Below are 27,579 nucleotides of genomic sequence, written 5' to 3'. Positions count from 1 at the left end.
AAAATGCACATGCAGCTTCACACAGGTACATTAGCCAATGACTCTAAATGGCCTAGATGGAGAATTCAGCACCCCATCATAAAACTAGCTATTGAACAACTGGATATTGGGGCTTGTAAAATTTAACCCCGTCAGTATCACTGTAGAATCATAAAAATAATGAAAGAAAATGTTTTATATATACTATTTATTTATTAAATTATAACTAGTGTCTCAGAATAAATTCCTCTCCAAAAAACTCTCTCCTCCATGTGCACCTCAACACCTCAATTAAAGCTCTCCTTCTCTACATGAACCTACCTCTGTAATCTTACTCATCTCTCGGGGGGCCCCAGTCTTGCAGTTATAATGGTATTTACTACATGCTCAAAATACATATTCACACAAACTTTTATACCAGACCACATAAACACACACACACACACACACACACACACACACACACACATTCATAACTGATTTAGGAAAGTATAATAGTATTAAGTGTGGCTTTAGAACCAAACTCAAATCTACTTCTGATACTAACCAACTATGGGATCTTGGGCAAGTTTCCCAGCCTCCCAAGACTATCTTAGTAGGATGAAGCTTCTGGCTAGCTATACTTACTCCATAGAGTTGCTATGGTTAAGTGAGATAGTGTGTATAGGGAATTCAGCACAGGGTCAAACACATAGAGAACGCTAAAGGAGTGTTAGCTACCATTATTATTATTTATGTATTCATATTATAGTCACTTTAGGAATATACTCTTGATTTTTCTTTTTACTTTTATAAAATACTGAATTTCCACTTTAAAGGCAAAATAGTTCTTTTATCTATTTTATAACTCTCCACTGAGCCTTACAATGAAGTAAATGTTATGTTGAAAAAAAATGATCCTGAGAGTTTTATTAAAACATGAAGACTAAGAAGAGAATTAGATCATTTTTGGGGTTGTGATGCATTGCATACACAAGAAGCATATTAGCTTGATAAAATAAAGGACATTGACGATATGGGTTTTTAAAAATTTTAACAGCATGTTTTAAAAACAAAACACTGCGAAGTAAAAAAAAAAAAAAACAAAAAAACAAAAAAACCTCTAAATAGTGGACCTACAAGAATGGACAAGTTAATCAATCTTGTTTCAGTTTGCCTTTCAAAAAAAAAAGATGTTTTTATTTATTTTTAGAGAGATTGAGAGAGCAGAGGGAGAGAGAAAGAGAGAATCTCAAGCAGATTCCATGCAGAGGGCAGAGCTCAACATGAGGCTTGATCCCAGGACCCTAAGATCATGACCTGATCCAAAATCAAGAGTCAGACATTTAATCAACTGAGCCACCCAGACACTCTAGAGAGAGAGTGTGAGAGGGTATGAGGAGGGAGGTGCAGAGGGAGAGAATCAAGCAGACTACTGAGCATGCAGCCCCACTCTGGGCTCAATCCCACAAGGGCTCAATCTCACTGCCCCGAGATCATGACCTGAGCCAAAAACCAAGAGTCCTATGCTTAACCAACTGAGCCATCCAGGCACCTCAGCAATTTAGTATTATTTACTTCCATGTTATTGAAGCTGCTCTGATATTTTAAAAGCTATTCAACTACTTGACAGAGGAGGAGAAGAGATCTCTTAACTGCTGTACTCTAGCACAAACAGAATCTTTAATGTGCCTTTGAAACATGATCCTCAGGAGCCTAGTTTCTGGGAAAATCACACTTGAATATTAAAACTAAGAAATCAATTATATGATCTTGTAAGAAAATCACTGTATTTGCTATAAAGTGACTCAGTTTATTTGAGCCTGCTGAGAATTTTTTAACTTCTGTCACATGTTTCTATAAATATTCCCAAGTTAATAAAGTTCTCTATGGTAAACAAATTACTGTGATCAAGCAATACTCACCACAGTAAGTTCGTAAAGAAACTTCCTGGTATTTTTATCTGCATGGCAATCTTCCTTTAACTTCTTTACAATATAAGAAACTTTTTCTGATTCTTTGTCTGCTTGTATTTGATCAAAATCTTCTAGTGCCTGATGTGAGTAACCCAAGACATCAGCTAAAACTTTCCAATCATAAACTTTTTCTGAAACCAAAGTCAATACAACTGAGTAGATGTAAGTCAGTTTTTTGAAAGGTAGGGTAATTTGCTCAAGAAGATTTCTGGTTGTGAAGACATTATCTGACATAGATATGACTTGTTCTTTTGCAATCACCTTGACATTTTTGCAATGTATAAGTCCAACCTTACCTCTGAGGACTCCTACATACCATTCTTTCACTCTGGACTGCCCAATGGCTTTTACCTTACCCTCTCCAAGAAGAGCTACTGTGTCCCCTTTGAAATATTCAAGTAAGTAGTCACTCTTTTTTTGCCTTAGCACTGTCTTCAGGGTTACTCCATAGTTGTTAAAGTTCATATTTTTGTCTTGAAATGTGGGATATTTAACACACACTTTTGGTAATAATGGAGCAGACTTGATTTTCTTCTCTTCCTGCAAATCACCTGGCAGATTTGAGAATCTTTTCAGGTTGGGAGCTGGATCAGGTGTAGTGACAAAGAACTGTGTCACTGCTTTACCATCAGGAGGCTCCATCTGAACACGGAAAACACACAAGTGCATTTCTCTGGAGTCAATTAAGGAAAATAAAAATTGTTGATTAACTACTTCACCTGCTAGCAACTGCTTTTGTTTAATTTCTTTCCTTTCTCCTGCCTTTACTTCAAAATCAGGATCACATGAAAAAACAGAAATATTTAAATCTTGTGGCTTGTCAAGTAAGAACGAATGCTTCCCCCAGAGGTGAAACACAACTGGAGATGTATTTTTTCCACCTTTCTTTATATCTGAGATTGTAAGCTTTCCTGGCATATAACTGTGTCCACAAACTATGAAAATAGCAGTGAAACTGGGATGAATATATCTGGGCCCATAAATCCCTACTGACGTGGTTTTGTGGATACAATCCCAAACGGTGGCAGCTGGTGACCGAGTAGCTTTAATTTGTGCAGCAACCACGAGATACATCACCTGGCTCAAGTCTATTAGCTTGACTTGGATGATGTCCTTATAAATATAGCAGTTGTTCAACACTTTGAAAGGGCCTTCTTTACTCGGGCTGTGTAAACACACCATTTCTGTCATGACTTGGCTGAAAGGATCCTTTCTCACTTCAGCCCCTATTTTCATCTCCAGCAAAATGGCTTCCATTGTGTTAAGGTTGCCTAACATGATTTCCAACAGTGGGCTTACAGTGCATGAAAGATCATGGTTAAGCATTTGTGGAGGTTCAAGGAATGCCCTTAGAGACACCTCTTGGAAGTCTCCCACGGCTACATGGCCTTGGGGCACATGAACAGTGATATCTGATTCAGGTAATTGTACTGACCCTCCTTGGTGGCTTAATTTACAAACTATCACAGTCTCTGCAACTTGTGTTTGGGCCCATCCAGGACTCTGATTAATTATATTCAAATCCAAGCAGGAACGGGCCAGCTGGCGTTGACTTAACCAAGCCATTTTATAAGCCTCTCTATCATCCTGAAGCCATTCTAAGTCTTGTTCCAGTATCTGGCCAGAGTTATGTATATTCTGATGGCCATGTGCTGTGCCATCTAAAATGTCCAAAAGTTCTGAAACACTTTTAGATCTTCCAGATGTCTGTGCAGAAGACTGCCTAAGCAACTGATGCACATCTAGTTCATCACCAGAAGAATCAAAAGAATTTCCAGTTTCTATTTCTCTAAAAAAAATAAAAGGATCTTCCTTCAAGATGGAAATATTATCTCTCTTCTGGTTATTTCTTAGCTGAGTTATGTCATCCAAAAATGGGTTAGAAGCAGACAGTTCATTCCAAAATGGATTTGTAGCCTTGGAAACATTATTGCCTTGACGTGTGAGACGATCTGACCAATTGAGAAGAAATCCTGGGTCTGGACGTTCTTGTTATTTAGACAAAAATAAAGCAAAACAAAGGTGAGGTAACATTCTGAGATATAAGCAAGACTAGTTCTTATAGCTTAAAACTTCAAGACTTTTTATTTTGCTTTTTGATCATCAGTCTAATAGCTACTACAAAATTAATGTTAAATTTTCTCAAATTGTCATGTTATAAGGGAAGAGAAACTGTTCTACCAGTTTATTTTGTCCATGTTTAATGTTATTTTGTCATAGGACACTGTCATTTACAAGTAAGTGTTCAAAAATTCAGATAATAATCATTTGAACACATTTCCTTGAAAATTACCCAGACTACATATACTTATGCCTTATTGTTTTATATTTCATTTCCACAAAAGAAAACCTCTGAACAAACAGAATAATTCAGTCAACTATCCAAATTTTTCTAAACACTAGTCAGTCTCATTATATGTAGATTGTTCATTTAATGTTTTTCTTTCCTGATAATAGTCCACATGTAAAAAAATCAAATAAAGCATCTGTTAATAGCTAAAATAATTTTTAAAAAACAATATGCCAAGAGACAATATGCCAATTAGACAGTAATGCATTTCTTAAACTATTTCCTGCTAGCTTTATGCTGATAAATTTTAATAACATAAATTTCAAGAAAATGAACATTGAAAAATAGATCACCATTAGATTTACTACTTGAAAGAATTCATTGAGCTTTTCCGAGTTTAAAATGACAAAGAACAGGCTTACCTCTATGAAATGAAAACATGTTATTACTTTGACAAGTGAATATTTTAAGAATCAGCAATACATGACTATATATCTCACAAATATTAGTGATTTTTTAATGTTTAGGGCAACTAATCCTTGGTCATTTCTCAACAGATACTGGTATTGATTCTGAGAACTTTGTGAAACTGGTACTGCTTTCATGAAAACAAAAGCCAAACTGGCCAGCCAAAATTGAAGAAGAAATTCAAGTAAACTGTCAGAGTTTTTTATTTAATATGTATAGAACTATATCTTATTTGAAATGAGTTTTAAGCATCACATATTAAAAGTTAGAAGATGTATTTGAAAAATAAAAGTTGCATTTCTCATTTCCATGTTTCTTCAATATGGTTTCATCTAACTCTCGTAAAACTTACTTTTCCTCTCAGGATCAATTCAATTCTTTTATGAAGGTTTCTTCATGAAGATTTCTTACCGACTCCAAACTCTAAGATATCTTTAACCCCAAAATTCATTATATTTACTGCATATATCATTCACTTAATAATGAATTTTTGCCTTCTCCTAAGGTTTATGTAATCAGGTGGCTATGCTATTTTATTTTGTTCATCTTTTTAATAATAGTGTAAGTATTTCTACAATAAGTTTATAATTTTGTAGTTTTAATTCTTCTGTAGCTCTTTTCAGAGGTAGCCCTCCAATAGTTATCGGTGACGGGTAAAAAAATTACATGTTATAAGTTCTCATACCTGTAATATGGAATTTTCTTGAGGATTTCTGAGCCTCCATGTCAAACAAATTTCCTTCAGATCTACTTTGTGAAATTCCTCCTAGCCAAAGTTGGGCTTTTTCACTGGTTATCATTTTTCCACCTACAAAATAAATAAGTAAATAACAAATTGTATAAGCATACACATACAGGTTGGCAGAGAAACCATACTTAAAGTATTCACACATACTTAAGTAGAAAACTGCAGAGTATAGAAGTATACTATTCTATAGAATTCTATAGAATAGAGTATAAAAATACTCTAATTGATCCCCTACTTCTATTGGGATGTTGGACTAGATATCCTAAAATATGCATTATTAGCACTTCACTGAAAAATACTCACATTCTGAATTAATACTAACAAGCAAAACTAGAATGTATTACTGATCCTATAAAAAAAGTAATGAAAATCCCAAGGATAACAAAAAAGAATAGTAAGTTGAAACTACAATAAACAGGAAATTCCTGTTTGGTGACTGGAAAACAAACATTCACAAAACTGGAAATTCTCCCCTAAATTCTTTTATACATTCATTGCAGTTCCAAGAGAAATCACAACATATCACATATATGTATGTGTTCGTAATTCCTTAAGCTATGTTAAATTTATATAGAAACATGAAAACTTGATATATGACAGAATTTGCCACACAGAGCAGTATAGAAATGATGGATTGATTATTCAATAATTTGAATGAAGATACAATTGGTTGTCCATGCTTAAAAGTATTACATTGATTATACACAAAAATCAATTCTAAGAGATTTAAAGACTAAAAAGGCAAAACTTTAAAATCTAAGAAATTACCTTTATGCTTTCTGAGAAGAATTTCTTAAGCAAAGCACAAGTACAAAATGTAAACCATATTAAAGAAGAATGAGAAATCCTATAGATCAAAGGACATCATTTACAAAAAGTAAAACATAAACCAAAAAAAAATGGGAGAAGATATTTCCATTACATGACTGAAAAAGAAAAAAAAATGACTGGATTCTAAAAGACTTCAACAAATCAGGGATGCCTGGGTGGCTCAGTTAGTTAAAAATCTGATTATTTTTTTTATTTTTAAGATTTTTTTCATTTATTCATGAGACACACAGAGAGAGAGGCGTTCCAAGAATCTGATTCTTGATCTCAGCTGAGGTCTTGATCTTGTGGTCCTGAGTTCAGACCTCACACTGGGCTCCATGCTTGGTGTGGAGCCCACTTAATAATTTAAAAAAAGTGTTAATTGGTATAACTACTTAAAAATCAATCTGGCATTATCTAGGAAAGATGCTTATACTCTAGTACCCAGCAATTCCAATCTCAATTATTTGTTCTAGTAAAACCATGTACATGTATGTCAGAAAAGATATACACAGATATGCATTATATTATATTAACAAAACACTAGAATTCTTTGGCATATGAATGGATAAGTAAATATGGCGTTTTAATTCAGTGAAGTTCCATGTAATTATGAAAACATGAATTACAACTAAAAGCATCAGTACATACTAACAGTAAGCGTCCCATTGCTGAGACTCAGCCTTCTTTACATATATGTTTTCTTTGTCCCATGACAATCCTGAAAAATAGATGTTTTCAGTAAGATTTTACAGAGTAGAAAAATGAATCTCAGCAACAGGACATAACTAACCTACAAGGTCAAATAGCTGGTGAGTGACTGACCCAGAAATAATTCCTCATGAACGTTACAGCTACTCTATACAGCCCATGCATGACTCAGGATGCCATATACCCCATCTCAGACTCAAGGTTCTCAACCCTATATTCTGAGAGTATCCTACTTTCTAGTTCAAACTACCAGTCATGCTAAACTTTTAGTTCTTTTTCTCCTTTAGGTGTTAACTGTACCTCTTTCGCCTTTGATTCTTCTTGTCATACTCTTCTTCCAAGTTCTTGACATTTTATTTCAAAGACATCTATTCTATTTTTTAAAGAAACCAAAAGCCTTTTTTTTTTTTTTTTTGGTATCAAGAAGTAAAGAACAAAATTAACAAGGAGAGAAGAGGAAAGGGGAAAAAAGGAAAAGAAGTGGGGAAAACATGTTTTCCATACATAACGAATAAACAAATGCAAAAATTATCCCTTATGTGGCATACTTTAAAAATTCAAATGGTGAAATAGCAATTTTTTCCTCTGCTATGTGAAACGAGATGGGAAGTTTGGGTGAAAAGCCAAATTTTGCAATATGCAATTTGTACTTAAACGTCAAGTTTCCTGGCAGATCCTCAAATTTTGTGGTTGATTTTACCAAATTTAATGTCCAAAACTAAAGCCCTTGGCATGCCATATGTATCCAAAACTTTAGGACGGAAAATTAAATACACATCCTTGAGCAAAATTAAGCAAATCAAATTAAAATGAATAAAAATGTTTAAATGAAAAAGTATTTTTCAAAAAGATAAAAGTGCATTTTTAAAGATTTCACCTATCCACTCATGAGAAACAGAGAGACAGAGAGGCAGAGACACAGGCAGAAGGAGAGGCAGGCTCCATGAAGGAAGCCCGACGTGGGACCCAACCCCGGGGGTCTCCAGGATCACGAGCTGGGCCCAAGGCGGAGCCAAACCGCTGAGCCAGCCAGGCTGCCCTAAAAGTGTATTTTTAATGGAAAATCAATTTAGACAGAAAGCTCCCTAAAACTCCTTAATTTCTTGTGGGGGAAAGAGCAGAAAGGAACAAATTATATCTAGGATTCCTTTGAGGCTAATGGTCCTTGATGTAAAAAAATATTTATAACCCAGTGAAATGCATTTAGAAGTTCTCAGCAACATAAGAATCAGAATGATGAGTTACACAGTTGTGGTCCTGGAGGGTCATAACGTTTCAGAAACAAAGGTACAGGTGGTTGTCAGCTAGAATTCTTTGTGGGGTAGCCTTCTTCTCCAGTCACCCAAGCAGATCATGCCAGTGGTTCTAAACATCAGTGGTACTAGAATCACCTGGAGGGTTTGTTCAAAGACGGTTTTGCTGGACCCACTCTGTGTTTCTGATCCGGAAAGTCTGGGATTCCATCTGAGGTTTTGCATTTCTAACAAAGTGGCAAAGTGATGTGATGTTGTGGTTCTGAGTTAACAGAAAGGGGCAAAATTTTGAGAACCGCATTCTGAAAACCACCACGCTAAGTTCTTTTCTTGGCCTAATAGATTTCTCCTTATTCTCTGGCTGTTCTCACTATCCCCCAACAAATCCTCCTTCTCTGATTCTTTTTGTTTACACACACACACAATCTCGCAGGACTTCACCCTAAATATGAATTTTTTTCTATGAATACAGGAAAGAGATGTGGTATACAGGAAAAACCTTTGACTGAAAGGCCCATGGTGGGGGCCTTGGGCGGAGGGCATTGCTTGTTTACACAGGTGCAAATAGCACTAGCCATATTTGTCATTTCCCTGTGTTTTCTTACAATTAAATGTCATGCTCAATGGCAATTGCTTTCCCAAAAGGGAATTTTTAAAATTTTGTCTAAAGAAGCATGAGTCAGTCTTGGCTAAAATGAATAAGTGGGAAAAGAGCAGCTGACTACTCATTTAATTGGGGACATATTCTTGTCAAACATGTCTTTTTAGTACACTTATTCTGATCCTACATGATCCATTATTTTTTTCTCAAAAAAAAAAAAAAACCCACAATGAACAAAGTTTTGTTCTTCATTTATTTTACTGTTTAAACTAGACCTTAAGCAACTGGGAATATTTACCAACTATACAACTTAGCCAAGACCCCAGAAAATTTTAGGAGGGTGGGGAGAAGAATGTTTGCAAGAGTAGCCAGGGAAGCAGTATCATTTAAAATAATTATTCCTTTAAAATGTGTTCCTTTGTTGGGTTAAATAGGTGAGGGGGTTCAAGAGTGCCTGAGTAGAGCCCTGCCTAGAGCCCTGCATCAAGCCCCCAACCACAGAGTCTGCTTGTCTCTCTCCCTCTGTTTCTTCTTGCACTCATTCTCTCTCAAGAAAACTTTAAAATTCTTTAAATAAATACATATACAGAAAAATAAAGGAATAAATAGTCTGAGAGGCTCATACCTCTCAGAAGGTAAGGAACCATAATCAGCTGATGATTCTCACCTGGTATGATTTTATTTAATGTTACCATGGTGTGTGTGACCTTACTGGATGTTACCCCCAGAGCACCTTCTGATGGGCTTGTGGCACTTTCTCATTAGTAATTTACATTCTATAAACCAATAATTAAATAGTTTGTTATCTCTGGTCATTATGATCAAAGATTCAAAAAACCTGATAGGGAATTTTTCCCCAAGGAAAGTGGCTTCATTAGATTCTTTGGGGTGGGCAGCAGGGACCCTGATACTTTATAAGCAGTACTAGTAATGCGCAATAATTTCTATGATGCTTTCAATCTTGGTAACTCAAAATATTCCATCTTGTTAATATTACCACATTAATATGTCTATCACTTCCTCACTTCCTTTCTATCTTATTACCCTTCCATCAATGATAGTATTGAAGTTCAGGAAAATTATGATAATTGTTCAGGATAACATATTAATGAACACAAATCAGGAACAGAGAAACAGTGATCAGAAATTGTTTTATGTTTAGTTTAATGATGTAGCCAAGGAACCTTCACAGAAGCCTCAGTCTGGAAGGGAAAACATGAAGGCTCTAAGTAGATACACTAAAAGGAATATCTCAGGCCTGTAAACTAATAATAAAAATTTGCCATCATAATGATATTCATTTTAAGGATGGGGGGGCTGTGTGCACAGCTCCCCGCCCCCATACTCCTTTCCTTAATGTAAAAAGAATTTGAAAATGCTTACAAATACTCAACACAATGTGTTTAAATGACAAGCAAGTGCATATTATTCTTCAGAAATTTAAAAAAATTAAAAACACAAGCCAGTGATTAGGGCGATACTTACAGAGAGCTGGTAGGAAACCCAAAATAAGTAATTTTATGAATACCATGCTTTTAAGTTCCATATATGGCCAACAATAAACCACAAATCTGTCTCTCCCTTTCTCAAAGAGATCACAGCAAGGAAAATATTGCTAGTTACAAGCCTCACAGTGATCATACAATACAAATAAATCACTTAGCAGAAGCACCAGCATCATCAGGACTGCTGGGAACAACATCCTCACCCCACCCTTTACTCTATGTTCAACACCTGTTTTCTCTCATGGAACTCTTTCATGATGTGCGCTGATGGTATCTTGCCCAAGGGCAATTGTGTCAAATCAGATGGAAAGCATTGAGTCCAGCTAAGTAGCCATCTGCCTCATTATCCAGATATGGATCTAAGACTACATGTTAGGTTAGAAAAAGCCAGGATAGGTCATTTGGTCTAGTAAAACCCATCATATTTACTTTCTTTCAACTGTTTCCACTTCTCAACCTTCATAGAGTTAGATGTTTTAGCTCTTGATGAGGACAGAGAGCAGCACTTTCTCTTTAAGACCCAAACAACCGGAGAAGGACAAACATATGGTCTCATTCATTTGGGGAATATAAAAAATAGTTAAAGGGAATAAAGGGGAAAGGAGAAAAAATGAGTGGGAAATATCAGAAAGGGAGACAGAACATGAAAGACTCCTAACTCTGGGAAACGAACTAGGGGTGGTGGAAGGGGAGGTGGGCGGGGGGGGGGGGGGTGCCTGGGTGATGGGCACTGAGGTGGGCACTTGACGGGATGAGCACTGGGTGTTATTCTATATGTTGCAAATTGAACACGAATAAAAAATAAATTTATAAAAATGAATGAAAAAAGACCCAAACAATAAGCTAAGTTAAAGATGAGAATCACACTCTTGTAAAAATCGAGACAAGTAGCTCAAATGTAGGCCTTAAACAGAAGATAATTCTACCTTTGTATATGGTAGCTGTGACATAGCCTGAAATGTTCCTCAGAACATGGTTGTGCTATTGCTGCCCCACAAAAGCATATGAGTACTAACCTTATAGTCACAGAACAAGGATTTAGTACTTGCATTGTGAAAACATTTAATAAATTTGTTATCAAATGCCCACTGTTGCCGTATAAGATTCCCAGTGATGTGTCTCTCAACTTTAAGTTTTGCATGCTCCTAGATAGCCTTCAAAGATAAATTAGCTGCAAAACCTATTCATAGTAACAGAACAAGTTTAATTGTTGCATAAGTTCTTGGATACAATTTTGGCTACATAACAGTGACCTTAAGCCTTTTTTTTTTTTCTTGCACCCTTCAGTGCAAGAAAAAACTTCCTGACTTGTATTTTTCAAAAGGTACTGATTCAAAAGGCATGGAACCAGAGTTGGGATTTACAATGTGGCTAATGAAGCTAAACCTGTAGGACCCTCACTTGCACAACCCTTTCCAAGGCCCTGAGCCTAATTCTTTGTTTTCTTGTAAGCTTCATACACTGCAAAACTCCTCCACTTTATAGAATACTTAACATCATGGGATCTGCTTTTCACCTATCAGCAGTATTGTTTGTTTGTAAATGCATTTTGGGAAAGTTCAGAGAATACAGGCTTTGAAATTAGAATTCTCTTGTTTTAAGACCCTGGGTATAAACTTGAGAAAGTTGCTAAACCTTTCTGTGATTTTATTTATCATCTGTAAAAAAGAAGCAAAAGCAGAAGAAGAGGAAGAAGAAAAGCAGCAAGTATTTCTATGTGTTACTTTTATTATTATATACCGAGCCCACAATCTTCATAGTACTGCTTTAATAGTCAAATGGCTATAAAAAGTGACACAACCAGCTGTCTCCTTTTCTTTTCTTCTGATTTCTTCCTCCTGTTATTCCTGAAAATATAGAAACAATTTCTCCAACTGGACCCACTTGAGAAGCTTGAGTTGCTCTCCCTCAGATGGCTTGAGATTCTAACCTTACTTCCTAAGAGAAAAAAAAAATGACTACTGACCAGTTGTATTTTGGAATTCAATCTCCTTTTCATCACTCTCTATAGAACATTTTAACAATTATTTGCATTATTCCTGCCAAAAAGAGTGCTGGTCTTGTGACAACAGAAGCACTAGGGTATAGTAGAAAGAATACAGGCTTTAAAATTAGACAAGTTTGAAACAAAGGTTACAAATGAATACAATGGTCTGAGCATCACTTTTTCTCATTGATAGAGTGCAAACGTATCTACTTTAAGTAGTTGCAGTGGTGGTAAGTGAATTACATATCAATAAAGTTGTTTTATTTTAAAAAGCTGTTGTGCAGATTAAATACCACAAATCTCCAATTAATGCCAATTACTGTTTAAAATGATAGTTCTTGTTTGTTTTATTTTCTCACATTTATGTCAATTCTGTTGATTCTAGCAAGAGTAAGAGTGGCTACTGACAAAGATACTTAAGGAATATGAGAAAAGAGAAAGGAGGAAAGGTATTGTGAAATTTCATCATTTTAGCTTAACTGAGTATTCAATGTCTGAAATGCTTTTTTTACCTCTTTAAAGATAATTTAAAAACACCATATTATTCCCCAACTATAGTTTATCAGTCCCTTTTCAACAAAAATCTAATGTTTTTCAGCCAATACTTGCCCCACTCTTAGTGGACAGAACTAGTGATAAGATTCCCAATATTCTTTGCCAAGAGAAACATAGCCTCTGACAGACATTTTGTATACACCCACAGTCTTTCTTGTTTTGAACTTAAACACTGGTGTGAATCATCTACATATCATCTGACAAAGTCTACCTTCTTGACAGAAAGCAAATGTCAATGTTCAGTGGCTGTTAAATGAGAACAGAGTGTTCATGGTAATTGCTGTGAGATGGAACACATGAATGAAGTTTGGTAGAACACATGAATGAAGTTTGGTAGATTTTAAAAAGGAACACTATGCCACATCATCCAATGCATAAAGCAAGAGTTTCCCCTAAGTTCTCCACAATTTATCATGTCTAATTTTTAAAGTTCCAGGGACTTACTGTGTTTTTATTTGTCAATTGTAAACTGGGAATAGTGTGCAAAGTAGGGAGTGTTTATCAAAGTACAAACCTAGAAAATTCTAATATGCGTACCTATGTGAATACATGTATTCAGGTAGATGGATGAATGGATAAATGGATAATTTTATAGATATATATGACAGATTATATATATACACACAATTTAGTCAAACAATAAATATTTTTGTTATTAATAATACTTCACTGCTCTCAGAATACTGGAAACTAGAAGATCATTTCCTTTCTGAGAGACAAATCTTCAAAATTTCACTTATTTGAAGATAGTATCAAGTAGTGATGGAGTATACAAGAAGTCTAAAGAAAAAAGTTAAAAGAAACTAAAGTTTTCCTATGTAAGAATGGAAACCAACTGATGGGGTAGAGAGTTAGGACTGCAGGTGATTGCAGCCTAAAAGGGATATGGGGAATAGGAAGATGTAACTAATGAGAATATTCTCAATGAAACACTAAGAGGTATCCATTGCTAACCTTACTATCTAGTTCTTACATATAATCTTCAGAAATCTCGATATGACTCACTGATGCAAAAAAAAAAGTTTATACTGAATAATGAGAGGTGTTGAGTTCTACTTAGAAGGATAAATAACAGGAAAACACAGCTTCCCAAATGAACATATAGGTTACAAGTAGGTAGACCAACCATCCATCTGGGTTCACCCAGGACCACTCAGTGTTAAATCTGAAACTTCTCAGCTCAGTGAAAACCAGGATGGTTAGTCACTGTAATTACAAATATAGGGCTATAAACACATGATCTCACAAGGAAGGATGTAAAATATTCAATGTAAATTCCTTCTTTCTATACAAATTTTTAAAATATTTGAAACCATCAAGAGAAAGAGAAGCAAATACATATATCTGAGCTGTACAAGAATGATTAATTTTAATGTTTTAAATTCTGTTTTATTTTTTTACTTTCAGATATTATTCTAATGGGAACAGCAAATTAAACACAAAGGAAATCATCCAGAATGGAGTGAATAGAATTTTCCATCATTGTCCTTTTTATTTCATTAAATCAGCCTGAAAAATGGAACCCTCTCCTTAGCAGCCCAAACAGACTACAAACCTTTCCAAGAACAAGCCCTTTCTCTCTCTTTCTCTCTATGCCCCCCTTCTTTAAAAACAAGGGTAATACTCAGGTTTAAGAGTTGTGTTTCCCTCTGCTGAAACCCTTGTGGGAGCCTTGGGCTCCTCACGAACAGATGGGGAAAATGGCAGGAGGCTCAACTTGTGTCCACAGCACCACCTGGTGCCAGGTCAGGGTCCTCTAGAATTTTGCTCTGGCCAGCTCCCTAACCATTTGCCCTAACCAGCTTAATGTACAACGGTGGTTCTCAATGGTTCCTTCATCAAAATCAACTTCACAACTTAAAAAAATATATATGTAGATGCCCCAAACCAATCCCAAGATCCTGGGATGGAGCCCAGTATCATAAACTCTCAGGAGATTCTGATATACAATGAAGATTGAGAGCCATGAAATCATGATGTGATAAAAATATATTTGTTTTCATTTTGTTTGTAAGGAAAACATGTTACTGGAAATAATAAAATATATGGCAGCTCAAGATGCCCCACCCCTAGAAGACAACTCTTCTAGAGGCAAAAACATGTATTAGGACATTGTACTAGACATGAGGTATCAGGGTGATAAAGGAAAACTGTAGGACTCTCTCTTCCTTGTGGGTAGCATGGCCGTTCCTGGGATAGCCTAGGAATTGTTTCTAAGACCAATTCTGCTCCAGGTTAGGGAGAAAAGCTTTTTCCTTTACACTGCTTTACCCGGGCTCAGGGCTCCTGTTTTTTATGAGAATTATAAGATCTAGATGGAGACACTTCCAGATATTAAGAAAATGTAAAAACTTGCTTTTAGCATAAGTCTAGGTTCTACCTGTGGCTTAGGAAGAGTTTTCTTGGGCTCCAGGTGGCATTTTCTAGCATTCACTCACTCTCTCTTTCCCTTACACATGTATATCCCAAAAAATATCTCTCTGATTAACATTTTCCAAGTAAAAGCTTCTTAGTATTTAGTACATAAATTTTATAGAAATGTGAATCCCTCATTACAATATTTTGACCAATTATCTTCCTAGGGAAAAAAAATATTTATTTCCCCTAAACTCAAAGGAAAATTTTTAGCTAAAGAATATCAAGAAAACTTAAAAGTTTCATGTCAAATCCAACCAAGAGAACACTGGAACAATAGTAGCCATTTCAAAATCAAGATAGTATATATAAAGGACCTGCATCTTGAAGCTACTGGCACTAAGCAATATTGAGTTTTTGATTTTTTTTTTTGTTTTTATATGACTATATTAACTGTGTGGTATTTAATGTGTATGTCTGCTTTACTATTTTTGTTACATATTTAGGAAAGGAGTTGAGGGTTTGGGGTGATACATAATGCATTATCACTTTTCTCATTAAAAGGTTGGAAATATAGAAATACAGAATGTCTGAAATTAAAGGACAAATTACTAAATTCAGGTAGGAAATTTCTGAGTCCCTTTGTGTCTATTAGGTGAAGTTTTTAAACTATGTTGTTCAAGTATATTCTATGCTTATAACTATTATATAAATGGTGTTTTATAAGTTTCTGCTGGTGATATGAAAAAAATTTTCAAACAAAATTCTGAAGATGTTAAATTGTCTTGTGATTCAGTCAGTTTTTGCTTTATAAGGTTCAGGGCTTTGTTGTTAAGCCCATGCAAGTATGCAAAGGCTATGTTTCCTTAAAATGGATTTTCTCTATTTTCCTCTGTGTTTCTATTTATCCCTGAATACTTTTTGACCTAAATTTATTTCATGTGATATTAGTATTGCCATACCACTTTCTTTTCATTATCATATTCTACAATTTTAAGATATAAAGGTAAGTTTAATATCTCTAGAAATCAAGATGCATATGCAACTGATGTCAGATTTTAATTGGCTTTGACTTTTTCACTATGGTATTACATAAAATAAGTGTGCCTTAAAATGTATGGTATCTTAAATTCAAAGAAATACAGTATTTACCTGGCATATCTTTTACTATTGCTGTATTTCAACTCCTCTGGTTGTTAGATATGCCACCTTAAACATCAAATAGCTGGATTTTTAAGAATTTATGCTTTTTATTAACCTCTAACTTTAAGTAGTTGAGTGCTATCCTTCTATAATCACTTAAAAACTCCCAAGTTTTACTCATTTCTGATGTAGGAAAAGATGTTAGGGTTTGAAGCTGATAGCCATGAAAGAATTCTTGAGGTGGCTTTGGTGCAAAAAGGTGATTTTATTAAAGCACAGGGACAGGACCCGTAGGCAGAAAGAGCTGCACTGGGGTCATGAGGAGTAGCCTCATAGACTTTCATGTTGGGAAGGGATTAGGGATAGCATAAGTCTCTAAGGAATTTTGGAAACAAGGTTTCCAGAACCTTGAGGGAACTAGGTATTATTGGGAAAGGATCATTTATTATTGTCTAATAAAACCTTAGTTATGAGACCTTTCAGATATATCGGTGGGCCATATGTTTTGGGGGATGATTGCCAACATGGATCTTGGGGGCTTAGAGATAAAGGAAATTTCTAAAGGAACTTTTATATGTTAAAGTAGACTTAAAGGATCCTGGGGATTGGGCTAAGATTGCCTTTTGCCCTTTGCAAAGTATTAACATCAAGGCAGTTGAGTCCTTAGAGGAAGGTCACTGCCTATTTCAAGGACTTGTCAATGGGCTGTAGATAGTAAGGAAATTTAATGATTTTTCTTCTGCTTTTGTTTCTCACATCAATTTCTACTATCTTATGTCATATTTTACTTACTTGCTTTGATTTTTCTTTTCCTTCTCTTAGATTTATAAAATTTTCAATATTCCCTTACATTCCCTATTCCACATTTCTAAACACATATCATATTTCTCTTCAACCTCCTACTAAGACCATAGAGGGTAAATAGTTATCGGTCCTCTCTAAGAAGTAGAAAAATCGAATCTGAATCACCAAGAAATTTTATGTGTACACAGGCCTACAGTTTGCCATTATAATAAATGAACTACTAAGAGACAAAATGCTCTTTAAAATTCTATCAATATCCTAGCCACTTATCTCTTATAAGCTTTTTATAAAACTATATTAAAACATTTATTTTTCTAGCATATATCTTTTGGTATTCAAATAATAGCCAAAATGAGCATTCCAATCAAACTCACACAGACAGACATAAACTAAAATGAAAACAACATGTAATCATGGAAAAGAGGCAAGAAATAAAGAAGATTCTTAAAACTGGTTTGGATGTCCAAGCTAAAAATGAGATGGTACTTATAAAATATACAGAAGGAAATAGAAACATTCCTTAAATAGGTTTTAACTATGAATAAAAATGAAATAGAAAATTAATTCTGCTGAATTATCAAAGGAAGAGAATGAAAACAGAACAAAGTGAGAAAAATTCACTTTTAGTATTTTTAAATCATTGCAAATAAAATATAGTAATAGAAAATAAAGATACTGAAAACATGAGAAATCTGACAGAAATAGGAAAAAGACTGTCTAGTATAGATTAAATTAAATTTGTAGCAACTATGGACAGCTAGCACTCATTGGGCATCCTCTGTGCCAAACATCTATCCAAGTATTTTGTAGCTGTTGTCTCCTCTAATCAGCACAGCTGTGCTAGGGGATACACCATATTATTGTCTTCTTTTGGCAGATGGGGAAACTTGGGTACGCAAAGATTAATTCAATTATCCAACATCATACTCTAGGGAGTAAATGGGACAGGAGCCAAAGCCCACAAATCTTGTTCCAGAGCGCACACTCCCTAATGCTATATGCAGAGTGATCCGTGGGCAATATTCCTAAAGTCCTTGATGCAGAAGACCTGGGGTAGGGAGCTTCTGATGGAACCCCTGCAAGAATTACCACCCTATGGCCAGAGCTCCTATTACATCCACAATGGGGTATCAGTTCAGGAAAGTTTTGCTCATGGGCTCCTCCAGCTGTTTTTCTTCCTTACTTCCTCATGTTCCTTTGTTGCCTCTCCTTGTAATCTAAAAGCGTCTTTGATCCTTATGTACTCAAAGGAACTTGATAATTGGGATGTTAATTTTCAGTTTTGCAATATAAGGAAGATGAAGCATTTACCAACAGCATTCTAAATGATTCTTGAACACTCCTGAGGTGGGTGGTGGGGGTAGTGAAAACTTCCAAAAATATAAAATATTTATTCCCTGTACTAAGAATAGATATAAATTATTATATTAATCAACAATGTGTGAAATTATGGCTGTGGTCAGAATGGAACACCATAAAAATCTAAAACCATACAGAAAAGTGGGTAAAATAATAAAATAAATAAACAGGAGCCAGAAATACTGAAAATATAAGATCAGTCCCAGTGGGAGAATTATTAAAATATGATGTGGAAACTTTCAGGAGATTCACATAAAAATATCTAAGGATTGACTTAGGAATTTGGATTATTTTGTTTGAAGAAAGGGAATGAGTTTATAGAGAGTCCTAAGGAAATCTAAATAATAATAGTTTAATCATACATAAAGATATTCATTACTACACAATTTCAATGCCAAAGTAAATTAATATAAATATCTTGTAATGTAGACAAAATTGAATAAATTAAGAAACATCATCTCACTGGAATATTATGCAGCTGTTAAAAATAATCTGGCTGGAAGTATGTAATAGTGTAAAGTATGTTATAAGACTACAGTAAGTCAGAAAAGCTTAAAATGTGTTCCAAAATCAAATGCATATAATTATTATTACCATGTTTTAGAAAATCAGAGAAAGGGAAACAAGATTGCAACAAACATTTTATTTTTAAAAAAATATTATATTTATTTATTCATGAGAGACACAGAGAGAGAGAGAGAGGCAGAGACACAGGCAGAGGGAGAAGCAGGTTCCATGTAGGAGCCCAATGTGGGACTCGATCCCGGGACTCCAGGATCACGCCCCAGGCCTAAGGCAGATGCTAAACCTCTGAGCCACCTAGCGATCCCCGACAAACATTTTAAAGTACTATCAAGACGTGTATAAATAGTTAGAATCTTAATACCGATTTTCATTTTCCTTTTGTCTATTTTCCAATGTTTAACAAGATATGTTCTCTTCTTATGAAAAATTTTTTGCATAATTTATGGGCCATGGTGATTAAATTATAGTTTGTTCCCAAAGAGGGACACATTTAGAGTAAAACAGGATGAAGAGGAAACCACAATGGGAACAAAGAAAATTTCTTAAATTCTTAAAATTCTATCATAAATTAGTATTTCATGCCAATCCCTTGATTCCAATAATCATTTCATCTTACAGGACTGGCAACCTAATGATCTTACTATCTTTTCACTGCCCCCCACTTGCCTCCCCCATGAACCAGTCTTTTGTATTCCAAAGTGATTTAATAAAATAACGACATCTAGGACATAGAATAACTATAAATAAGTGGTACTTTAAAGATAGAAGGATAAATATACAGTTAATAGCCAAAGGAAAAGGCTTAAAATGGTAAAAAATAAATCAGGACATTTCACATTTATTCAAATGTATGTATACCAGATTATTTTTGTTTGCTGAATATCAAAGAAAATTACAATTATGCCAAATTAAATGTTTAATTTTCAAGTTTTCTACTTACTTTCCTTTATTCAAAACATTTTGATCCTACTATTTTAATTACTATTTAGCATTTGTGTAGTATCTGAAACCAGAAATTGGCTAATAAACTAACAAACCACTAACATAACGTTACTGGATCTTGACAATAAATAAAAAAAATTTTTGCTCAAATCAAATTTTGCAGAACTAACTAAGAATATGAGAGTCAAGGCATTAACAAACAAACATTATTCTGTTGATTCTTTTGTTTAAAAAGGAATTAGCAGTGCCTTTTCCCCTTCCCACAGACTGCAGAGATTACATTCTAAAGCATGAAAATTCTGGAGCAGTTCATTTCTTCAAATGCAACAAAGCCAAAATCTGTTAGTTTTTGTAAAATTAAAAAAAAAAGTGTGTATGTGGGGTTAATCACAAGCTTTTTTTTTTTTTCTAATAATAACCCACCTTTTTTTTTAATTTTTGAGAGCCTGCTTGTGGAACTGTTAATGACAGAATGATCAGTGGACATATTACTGTGATTTCTCTGTTAAAAATTCAATTAGACGCTGACAAGAAAAATGAGTATTACTCCCAATAATATTTGCTTTCTGTTTTGTGAAAATACAGTCTTCCCTTGCAAAACACAACTGGTACTATGACACAAAGCCTATAAACAAAGGAGGATAGTAAAAACTCAGAAAAGAAAGCTCCAATATTTCTTGAATGACTCCCTCACCTTTCTTTTTGTCATGCCAGCTGCACTAATCAAAACATTCTTCCTTAGACATTTTATCCATGTCTACAAATGACTAGCAGTAACACAGCACCTACAGGTCCTGTAAGGAAAACAGAAACCATACAAGGTCCTTCACACCTCAGCTGGAGGTAAGGAACCTGGTTCAAGGTGTGTTACACATTGATCTGAAAACATAGCTGGGGCCTCTATAACTGGTACTGGATTTGCCAGGCAGGTACCACTCACCTGGAGCTGAGGCTACCAACAGGCTCTGCTTACAGGTGCTGGCAGAGCCAAGAGGAGCACCACTTGGCAGATGCTAGGATATCTGAGGTGGCACTGGTCATGAAACCAAGGAAGAATTCTGAATTATGGGTAATTGGAATGGCCAGAGGATGCTGGAGTCCATAGCCTTTAGCTGCTGTGGATGGAGACCCAAAAGCTACAAATAAGAGGTGAGTCACTTTGCATCTCCTTCACTTCTCAGCCTCTTGCCAGGATATCACATCAGCAAGAGCTAACTGGAATTTTGCTGGCAATAAAAACTGTGGAGTATCAGAAGCCTATCATACATAGAAAAACATAGTAGGGAAAAAAGGGAAACTGAAGGAAAATAGGTGAATGGCTGTAACATCTTTTATCTTCTGTGCCAATTTCTCTGTAGTATTTGTTTAAAATGGTTATATCTAAATTTGCCAGTGAGAATCTGGCATCTTGTTCTTATAATCTTACCAAAGGAATAAAATGATAAACAAATAAGATATAAATAGAAGACAAGGATATAATATACAATATGTAATATATAATATATTTCTATAAACTAGTGATTTTGTTTAAGCCTGCTATTTAAAAAAAATCTGATTTTTCCAACTTTAATAAAGGCACATTTAACCAGTTTTTGCAAATTACAAAATAGTATCTGTGTTTTCTTACTGCCATGGAGCCATTAATGTTTTACTTAAACCTTTATAATTCTGTTCAAATTCCAACATATGATGTTCATGAACAGATAACTAATACAAGAAGTAAGCAATCAAGAAATGTTTTTTAGTCTTTGGTAAATAAAGTAGTTCAATTCTTTGCTACTCTTCTCATTGAGAATCCCTACAACTTTCTATTAGCCTTAGTGATCTGCGTGACTAATAGAATCCAGGAGGAACTGGGATTGCTGTGATTGCCAAGTGTAGATCATAATAAATCTTGCAGCCTTGTATTCAGGTCTCTCTGAAAACTTACTCTGGAAAAGAAAGAGAGAGAGAGAGAAAGAAGAAGAAGAGAAGGAGAGAGGAAGGGAGGGAGGGAGGAAAGAAGGAAACTTACTCTGGGTGAAATCAGCTGCCATGTAAGAAATCCAACTGCCCCGAGACCACCTTGGTGGAGATATTACACATGGGTGCTCTTGTTGACAGTTCCAGTGGAGCTCCAACTCCTAGCCAGTCCCTGCAAGGTGCCAAACATGAATGTGAAGGCACCTTGAACCCTCCAGACCAGATCATCTGCAAACCAAGAACCACAGTCCATACAATGATGAGCAGAAAACCACCCAACCAATCCCTACCTGAATCTTACAGCTATCAAATTGTGAGATGTAATAAAATGCTTATTTTGAGCCACTAAGTTTTGGGATAGTTCATTATGTAGCAAGAGATAAGGAATGTGGTCTTTCTAATAAGCAAGGAAATGCACACTAAAGCAAATTATCCGTTTTAAAGGCAACCAGGTTATACTGGCTACTGTAATTAAATCACAAAACACAGTATTCAGGGATAAAGTGTTCTCATATCTGAGTTATGAATTTGAAAATTAATATAATATCTGATGGAAAATCTTTGACAATATGAAGTTGATACAAGTTGAGCTTATGGCCCCTTAGTGTGATGAGTTCCTTCAAAGCAATGAGAAGGCCCCTAAAAATTTATGTTTACTATTTGTATTATTTTTCTCAAAGGGTCCCCTTCCCAAGTTGTATAAATTTCAGGCCCCACAAAATAGAATCTGTCCCTCGGGAATGTATATTCATAATCCTAAAACTCTTTTAGCCCTTCTCAGTAATTTATATTTTCCCCAGGAATATAACTCAAAAGGAAGAAGGGCAGCTAAGTTTATAAAACTCCTTATCAGAGCATGATATATAATAGAAAAATAAACTGCAAATAACTCAAATGTTCTATAACAGATGAATAATTGAATAAATTATAAACTATCAACTGAGGGCACAATGTCATCTTTTTAAAAACTACTTACAAAATTTCTAACAACACAAGAAGTTGTTTATAGTATGGTTAAGTGAAAAAGCTAATTTGGAAAGTTTATATAAACTATGATCGCAAGTATAAAAATGTATACATTACAGATAAAAACTGGAAAGAAATTTGGAGAAGTGAGAATGGTTGAGATGATGGTCATGAGATGCAACTTTGTCTTTAATTTTTATTCACATTTTTTCTTCTAAGTCACATCCCATTATGGTCATTGTAAGTGATGCAAGCTCTCTCAGAAATCAGCATATGAGGTTTTATAAGACATATCCTGTAAAAGCTGTGGCTAAACTCAGGGAATTTTGTACTGCCCAAATCTCAGGAAAGCAGACCAACTGGGCTGTGGAAGTCCACTTCTCATATCTTTGCAAAATGTGATGTGGGAAAATAAATTTGTCATTAGGAAGGTAAACTCAGACTCATGGGGAAGTTTGTCTTCTTTCTCTTCCTCTTTCACCTCATGAATGACAAAGTAAAACTGTGAGGGGCCAGAAATCGAAGAGCCAATACTGTCACCATCTCCACATCTCCCATCTTTATACAAAAAGGAATGGATTTAAGCGCGCAGACACACACACAACACACGCACACCTTCAAGTACACATATTTAAAGCAAACATTAACTATTATAATAATTTTTTGGATATTATGGCATGCTGGTGGGAAATCTCAAGATCTGGAAGCGAGTTCTAGGTTTGCGGCCAGCTAGTTATGTGACTGCAGTGACACTCTGCTTGCTGAGAGCCTCATGTGTCCATCTGTAAAATGGAAGGATCGTCAAGATGTGATCACCAAGATCCAGTCTGTTGTCACCACACTCCAACTCTGTCCAAAATGAAATGGGGTACATTTAAAAAATAAGGAATTTGTGGAACCACACCGTTAAGTGGGTTTTATCTCTGAAAGGGAAGCCAGGTTTGGACGTAGTTCACTGGTGACAGAAGCAAGGGACCCAGCTCTCCTTCTATTCTCCAAAACAGTGCAACCAAATCCCGCCCCCATGTCCTCTCCTTTTAATTTTCTTTAAAGTAACCCAGGGAAAGCCATTTTAAACTGAACTCGTGGCAGAAGTAAAGAGAGACTCTGAAGTAGCTCTCCCTCTTTCACTGTGCCTCATTTGGGTGATGGCCAAGCCAGCTAAACCTCTGGGCTCTTGTGGCAGAGCTTCAGTAGGCAACTAGGAAGGCAAGACTATGTCAGGTACTTTACTTCCACACAAAACATCACTGTGCTGTGTTCAAGAGCCTCCCTTTCGGGTGTGTCTTCACAATGTGAATTTAAACTCACCTACCACATCTTTTCTTTAAAAGCCATGCTGGGACTGAAAGAGGATACAGGAACCATTTACACACACAGTTCTTCTAGTCTTATCTCTAAATCACTTTCAATCAAGAGACAGTATTAAAAAGTAAAGCATTTTACTCCAGCCTATCAAAATGGCCTTTATAGAGTGATGGCTCAGCACTGACCTCCTTGGGTTTTTACTCATGGTACAGATGAGATGTGACCATATATGAAATTTCTAAATATTTTTGTAAAACTGTAATCAGGGAATTTGTCTGTGGAGTTCTCATATAAAGCCCTGTATGGCAAATTATTTTCAGAGTTTAGGGATAGGAAAAGTTTCTTCCTCCTAATGTTTTCTTTTACTAAAAGACTGCATCACCTCATGCTTTGGATTTTCCTTTGGCTACTAAGGAAGCTTAGGCTGGGCTTTTATACATTTGCAGTAATATCCCTATATTCCCACCTTTGATTTGTTTGATATAAGTCATTTCCTCTTCCAATCCCAACTAACCATACCTTGTCATTATTATGTGAGGCTTAGCTTCTATTGTTAATTGTTTTCAATTTTATTGTGTGTATATTTTTATGATTAGATATTTCGAGTCATATTGGGGAAAGGTAATATATAAATATATAACAGTGTGTATTGGTATATGTATATATGTTTCTGTTGTATGTGATATATATTATCATTGATTATCACAGAAAACATATCCTTAGAACTGAAAAGACTTTAGTAATAATTTAATTGATTAGTTCCTAACATAATTTTCTCATGCATGGAGAATCTATTTCTTTAAAGGAAATATTGTCCAGAACTTAAAGAAATACAGTTGTAAAAGAAATAAATAAAAGTAAAGCCCATCTGTTTGAAAGGAAGGAAGATAAAAGTTCACTACCCTCACCTTGCTACTGCCCTGTTCACTGAATGGGGAGCTCTGGAGTCATTCCACAGAACTTGGTTTTCCATGGTGCGTATTTAAATACTGATCAACTTCAGTTGTCTTCTTTTATAAATATGAAAATTAAAACATTGAAATTATTAGTTACCAAAAAAACTTAACCTAGTTGGTTATGAGGTCAATATCAGATTTTAGGTCCCTGACTTCCAAATGTTTGTTTTTTTCACAACAGGAAGATAAATCCCAAAATCGGTTTAACATTAAAATTGTGGTGCTTGAAAAGAGTTGAGTGATTTGGGATTTTGTTAAAAATTAAAGAGTCTGAGATTTTCTTAAAATCAATGAAGCAGCAAACGCTATTTTCTCTTTCTTCCTCCTCCCAGACCTATCCCGCAAGGAATTTCTCTCCTTTCTTCTCAGATTTGCTGTCAACTGGTTCTGCCACTTGCCTCATCCCAATACAATCTCCGTAGAGCTAAATTTTTTGACCTTCTGAGTAAAGAATCATGTGGCCATGCATTTTTTTGTATATTAAATAAAGATAGCTAAGATAAAGATTATGTGGAATCTTAGTGACAACTCGTTTTTCTTTCTTGGGCATTAAAAGTTGGCCAGACTTTGATTTTTTAAGATTATACATATCAAATTCTTTTGTCCATTTAGAAAAACCTGCACATATTCTTGTGTAGGTACCATCAATAAACTGGGGAATGAATTAACTGAAGAATTAATTAACTTGGAATAACTGGGGAATGAATTAACTGAGGAATTAATTAACTTAGAGGCATGGTTTATTTTACAAATGTCTCCAGATGAAAACCAAGAAAGTAAAATGTAACTGCATTATGCACAACGGTTTCAGAAAAACTAGATAGACCATGGAAAGTTAAAAAACCCATATTTGAACTGCAAAATTCAAAGTCACAAATCTTCACACTCAATTTCAACTGAAGCAGTAAAAGTTTCAATCAAATTTTGATCATTTAGTAGTAGGCTTAATATCATGGCTTTCAGGAGAAATTTTTTTTACTGTATGTTTCAATTTTTATTCCATACAATATACAGGCTTATTTTTTCACTAGAATATATAGACAATTTCATTTATGGAAAAATTTATTTAACAAAATCCATTTCAACATAAACCATTTAAAGGATCATAAGAAGAAAACATCACTCTCTAGTGGTGAAACCTTGAAATAGCAAGGTCCTGAGGGCAGAAGGTCTTCCTCCTGACTGGCACTGACCCATCCAGATAGAGAAATTAAAAGAAGGGTCTGAAGAGTGGGTATTAGCGAAGAAACCTCAAGAAGACTACAACATCTGGAGGTTCCTGAGGGCATCAGATACCTGAGGCATGCAGTATGGTGGGAAGAGAAGCAAACCACTGACAAAAAGATATTGATCAAAGCAATGTCTGATCTCCTTTCAGGAGGACTGGGAAAAACCTGGCAGTAATTAAACTAGTCCCTAAGTAAAGTCCCAGGGACTTTTCTGAATCAGATTTAGCCATTGAATCCAAATGCAGCATGGGAGATCAAGAGGGATAAAGAGCCAAAAGAATCATGCTATTTCAGGATGTAAACAATGAATAAAGCAGGACTGCCAAAGACTTGAGCTTAATGGATGTTAGTCTCCTAGTGGGCATCAGAGGATGAAAGGGGATCAATTGGCCAATGTAAACACTGAAGGCTTACCCAGACAAGTAAACATTTTGTCCAGGCTCCACCTTTTGATTATCCAATCATGTCTTGATAAGCTCCTGAAGTCAGCCCCTGGTCCTAGCCTCCATTCTGGAGTTCTCCATTCAAATCTCAGCCACATTTTTAATCTTTTCAGTTTTTCTCTAATGAAACAAGATTTTTTTGAGCGTTACAAATTTATAAGTCAAGTTACATATATATTATCCAATTAATCATAAGAATTAATCCCATACACTCCAAGCAGCCTTGATATGAACAAATCTTTCAAATGAGAGACAAAATAGGGCTAAAAAATAATAATATCAATTGGCATGATGATGAAGAGTTCATGAGAAAGGGAGATCTACAGAAGACTCAGTAAATCCTTTGCCCAAAGAAGTATGATGATGAGACTATGCAGGAAGAGGCTTTTCCAAATGATTAAACATTATAAAGTACTTTTAAAAATCCAAAGCCTTCCATAAATACTAGATCCTATATGAGTTATTAACCTGCTGGCTATAAAAGGGGAGGATGGTAGTAATAATAGTAACTTGAATTTTGGAAGGCGTATCATTTCAGACACTTGTGCTTTTGAATGCCAGTTTATTAATCCTCAGGGCTATCTTAAGAGTAGCCAGTGTTATTACCTCTTTTTGCAGATAAGAAACTAAGACACAGATTATGTGGCTTATAAAGATTTGCACAGGAAGCTGAGAGTAGAAGGAAAATTCCTTATCTACAAAGGTGGGAATGTAGTCCACATATA

The 27,579-nt window shown here is 35.2% G+C and overlaps 1 protein-coding gene and 1 long non-coding RNA gene across 9 annotated transcripts in view; one reads left to right on the top strand and one right to left on the bottom strand.

Annotated features, from left to right (window-relative positions):
• MACC1 (MET transcriptional regulator MACC1) overlaps positions 1 to 27,579 on the bottom strand; it is a 98,947-nt gene that overhangs the window by 32,834 nt on the left and 38,534 nt on the right. For 5 of the 8 annotated variants that reach the window (XR_012010901.1, XR_012010900.1, XM_072783843.1 and 2 more), the window contains 2 exons: positions 5,378 to 5,500; positions 1,884 to 3,922 (listed from right to left, as the gene is read on the bottom strand). Coding sequence is in view for 6 of the 8 variants with exons in the window: in XM_072783843.1 (XP_072639944.1) it covers positions 1,884 to 3,922; positions 5,378 to 5,492 (2,154 nt within the window). In the remaining 2 variants the exon portion in view is untranslated. Of the gene's footprint in view, positions 1 to 1,883; positions 3,923 to 5,377; positions 5,501 to 22,004; positions 22,181 to 25,134; positions 25,237 to 27,579 lie in introns of those variants that run through there. The other 3 variants (XM_072783841.1, XM_072783839.1, XM_072783840.1) reach the window with 3 other exon arrangements.
• On the top strand, positions 1,189 to 25,644 carry LOC140608900 (uncharacterized). The gene is made up of 8 exons (XR_012010902.1): positions 1,189 to 3,956; positions 4,782 to 4,876; positions 12,693 to 12,756; positions 14,270 to 14,324; positions 15,782 to 15,838; positions 20,733 to 20,833; positions 20,966 to 21,139; positions 25,515 to 25,644. It is a non-coding gene; the product is annotated as an uncharacterized lncRNA (long non-coding RNA).

The sequence above is a fragment of the Canis lupus genome, chromosome 18, assembly GCF_048164855.1.
Source record: "Canis lupus baileyi chromosome 18, mCanLup2.hap1, whole genome shotgun sequence".
NCBI classification, from domain to species: domain Eukaryota; kingdom Metazoa; phylum Chordata; class Mammalia; order Carnivora; family Canidae; genus Canis; species Canis lupus.
Note: the sequence above shows the minus strand (reverse complement) of the source record. Positions and strands in the feature narration are given on the sequence as shown.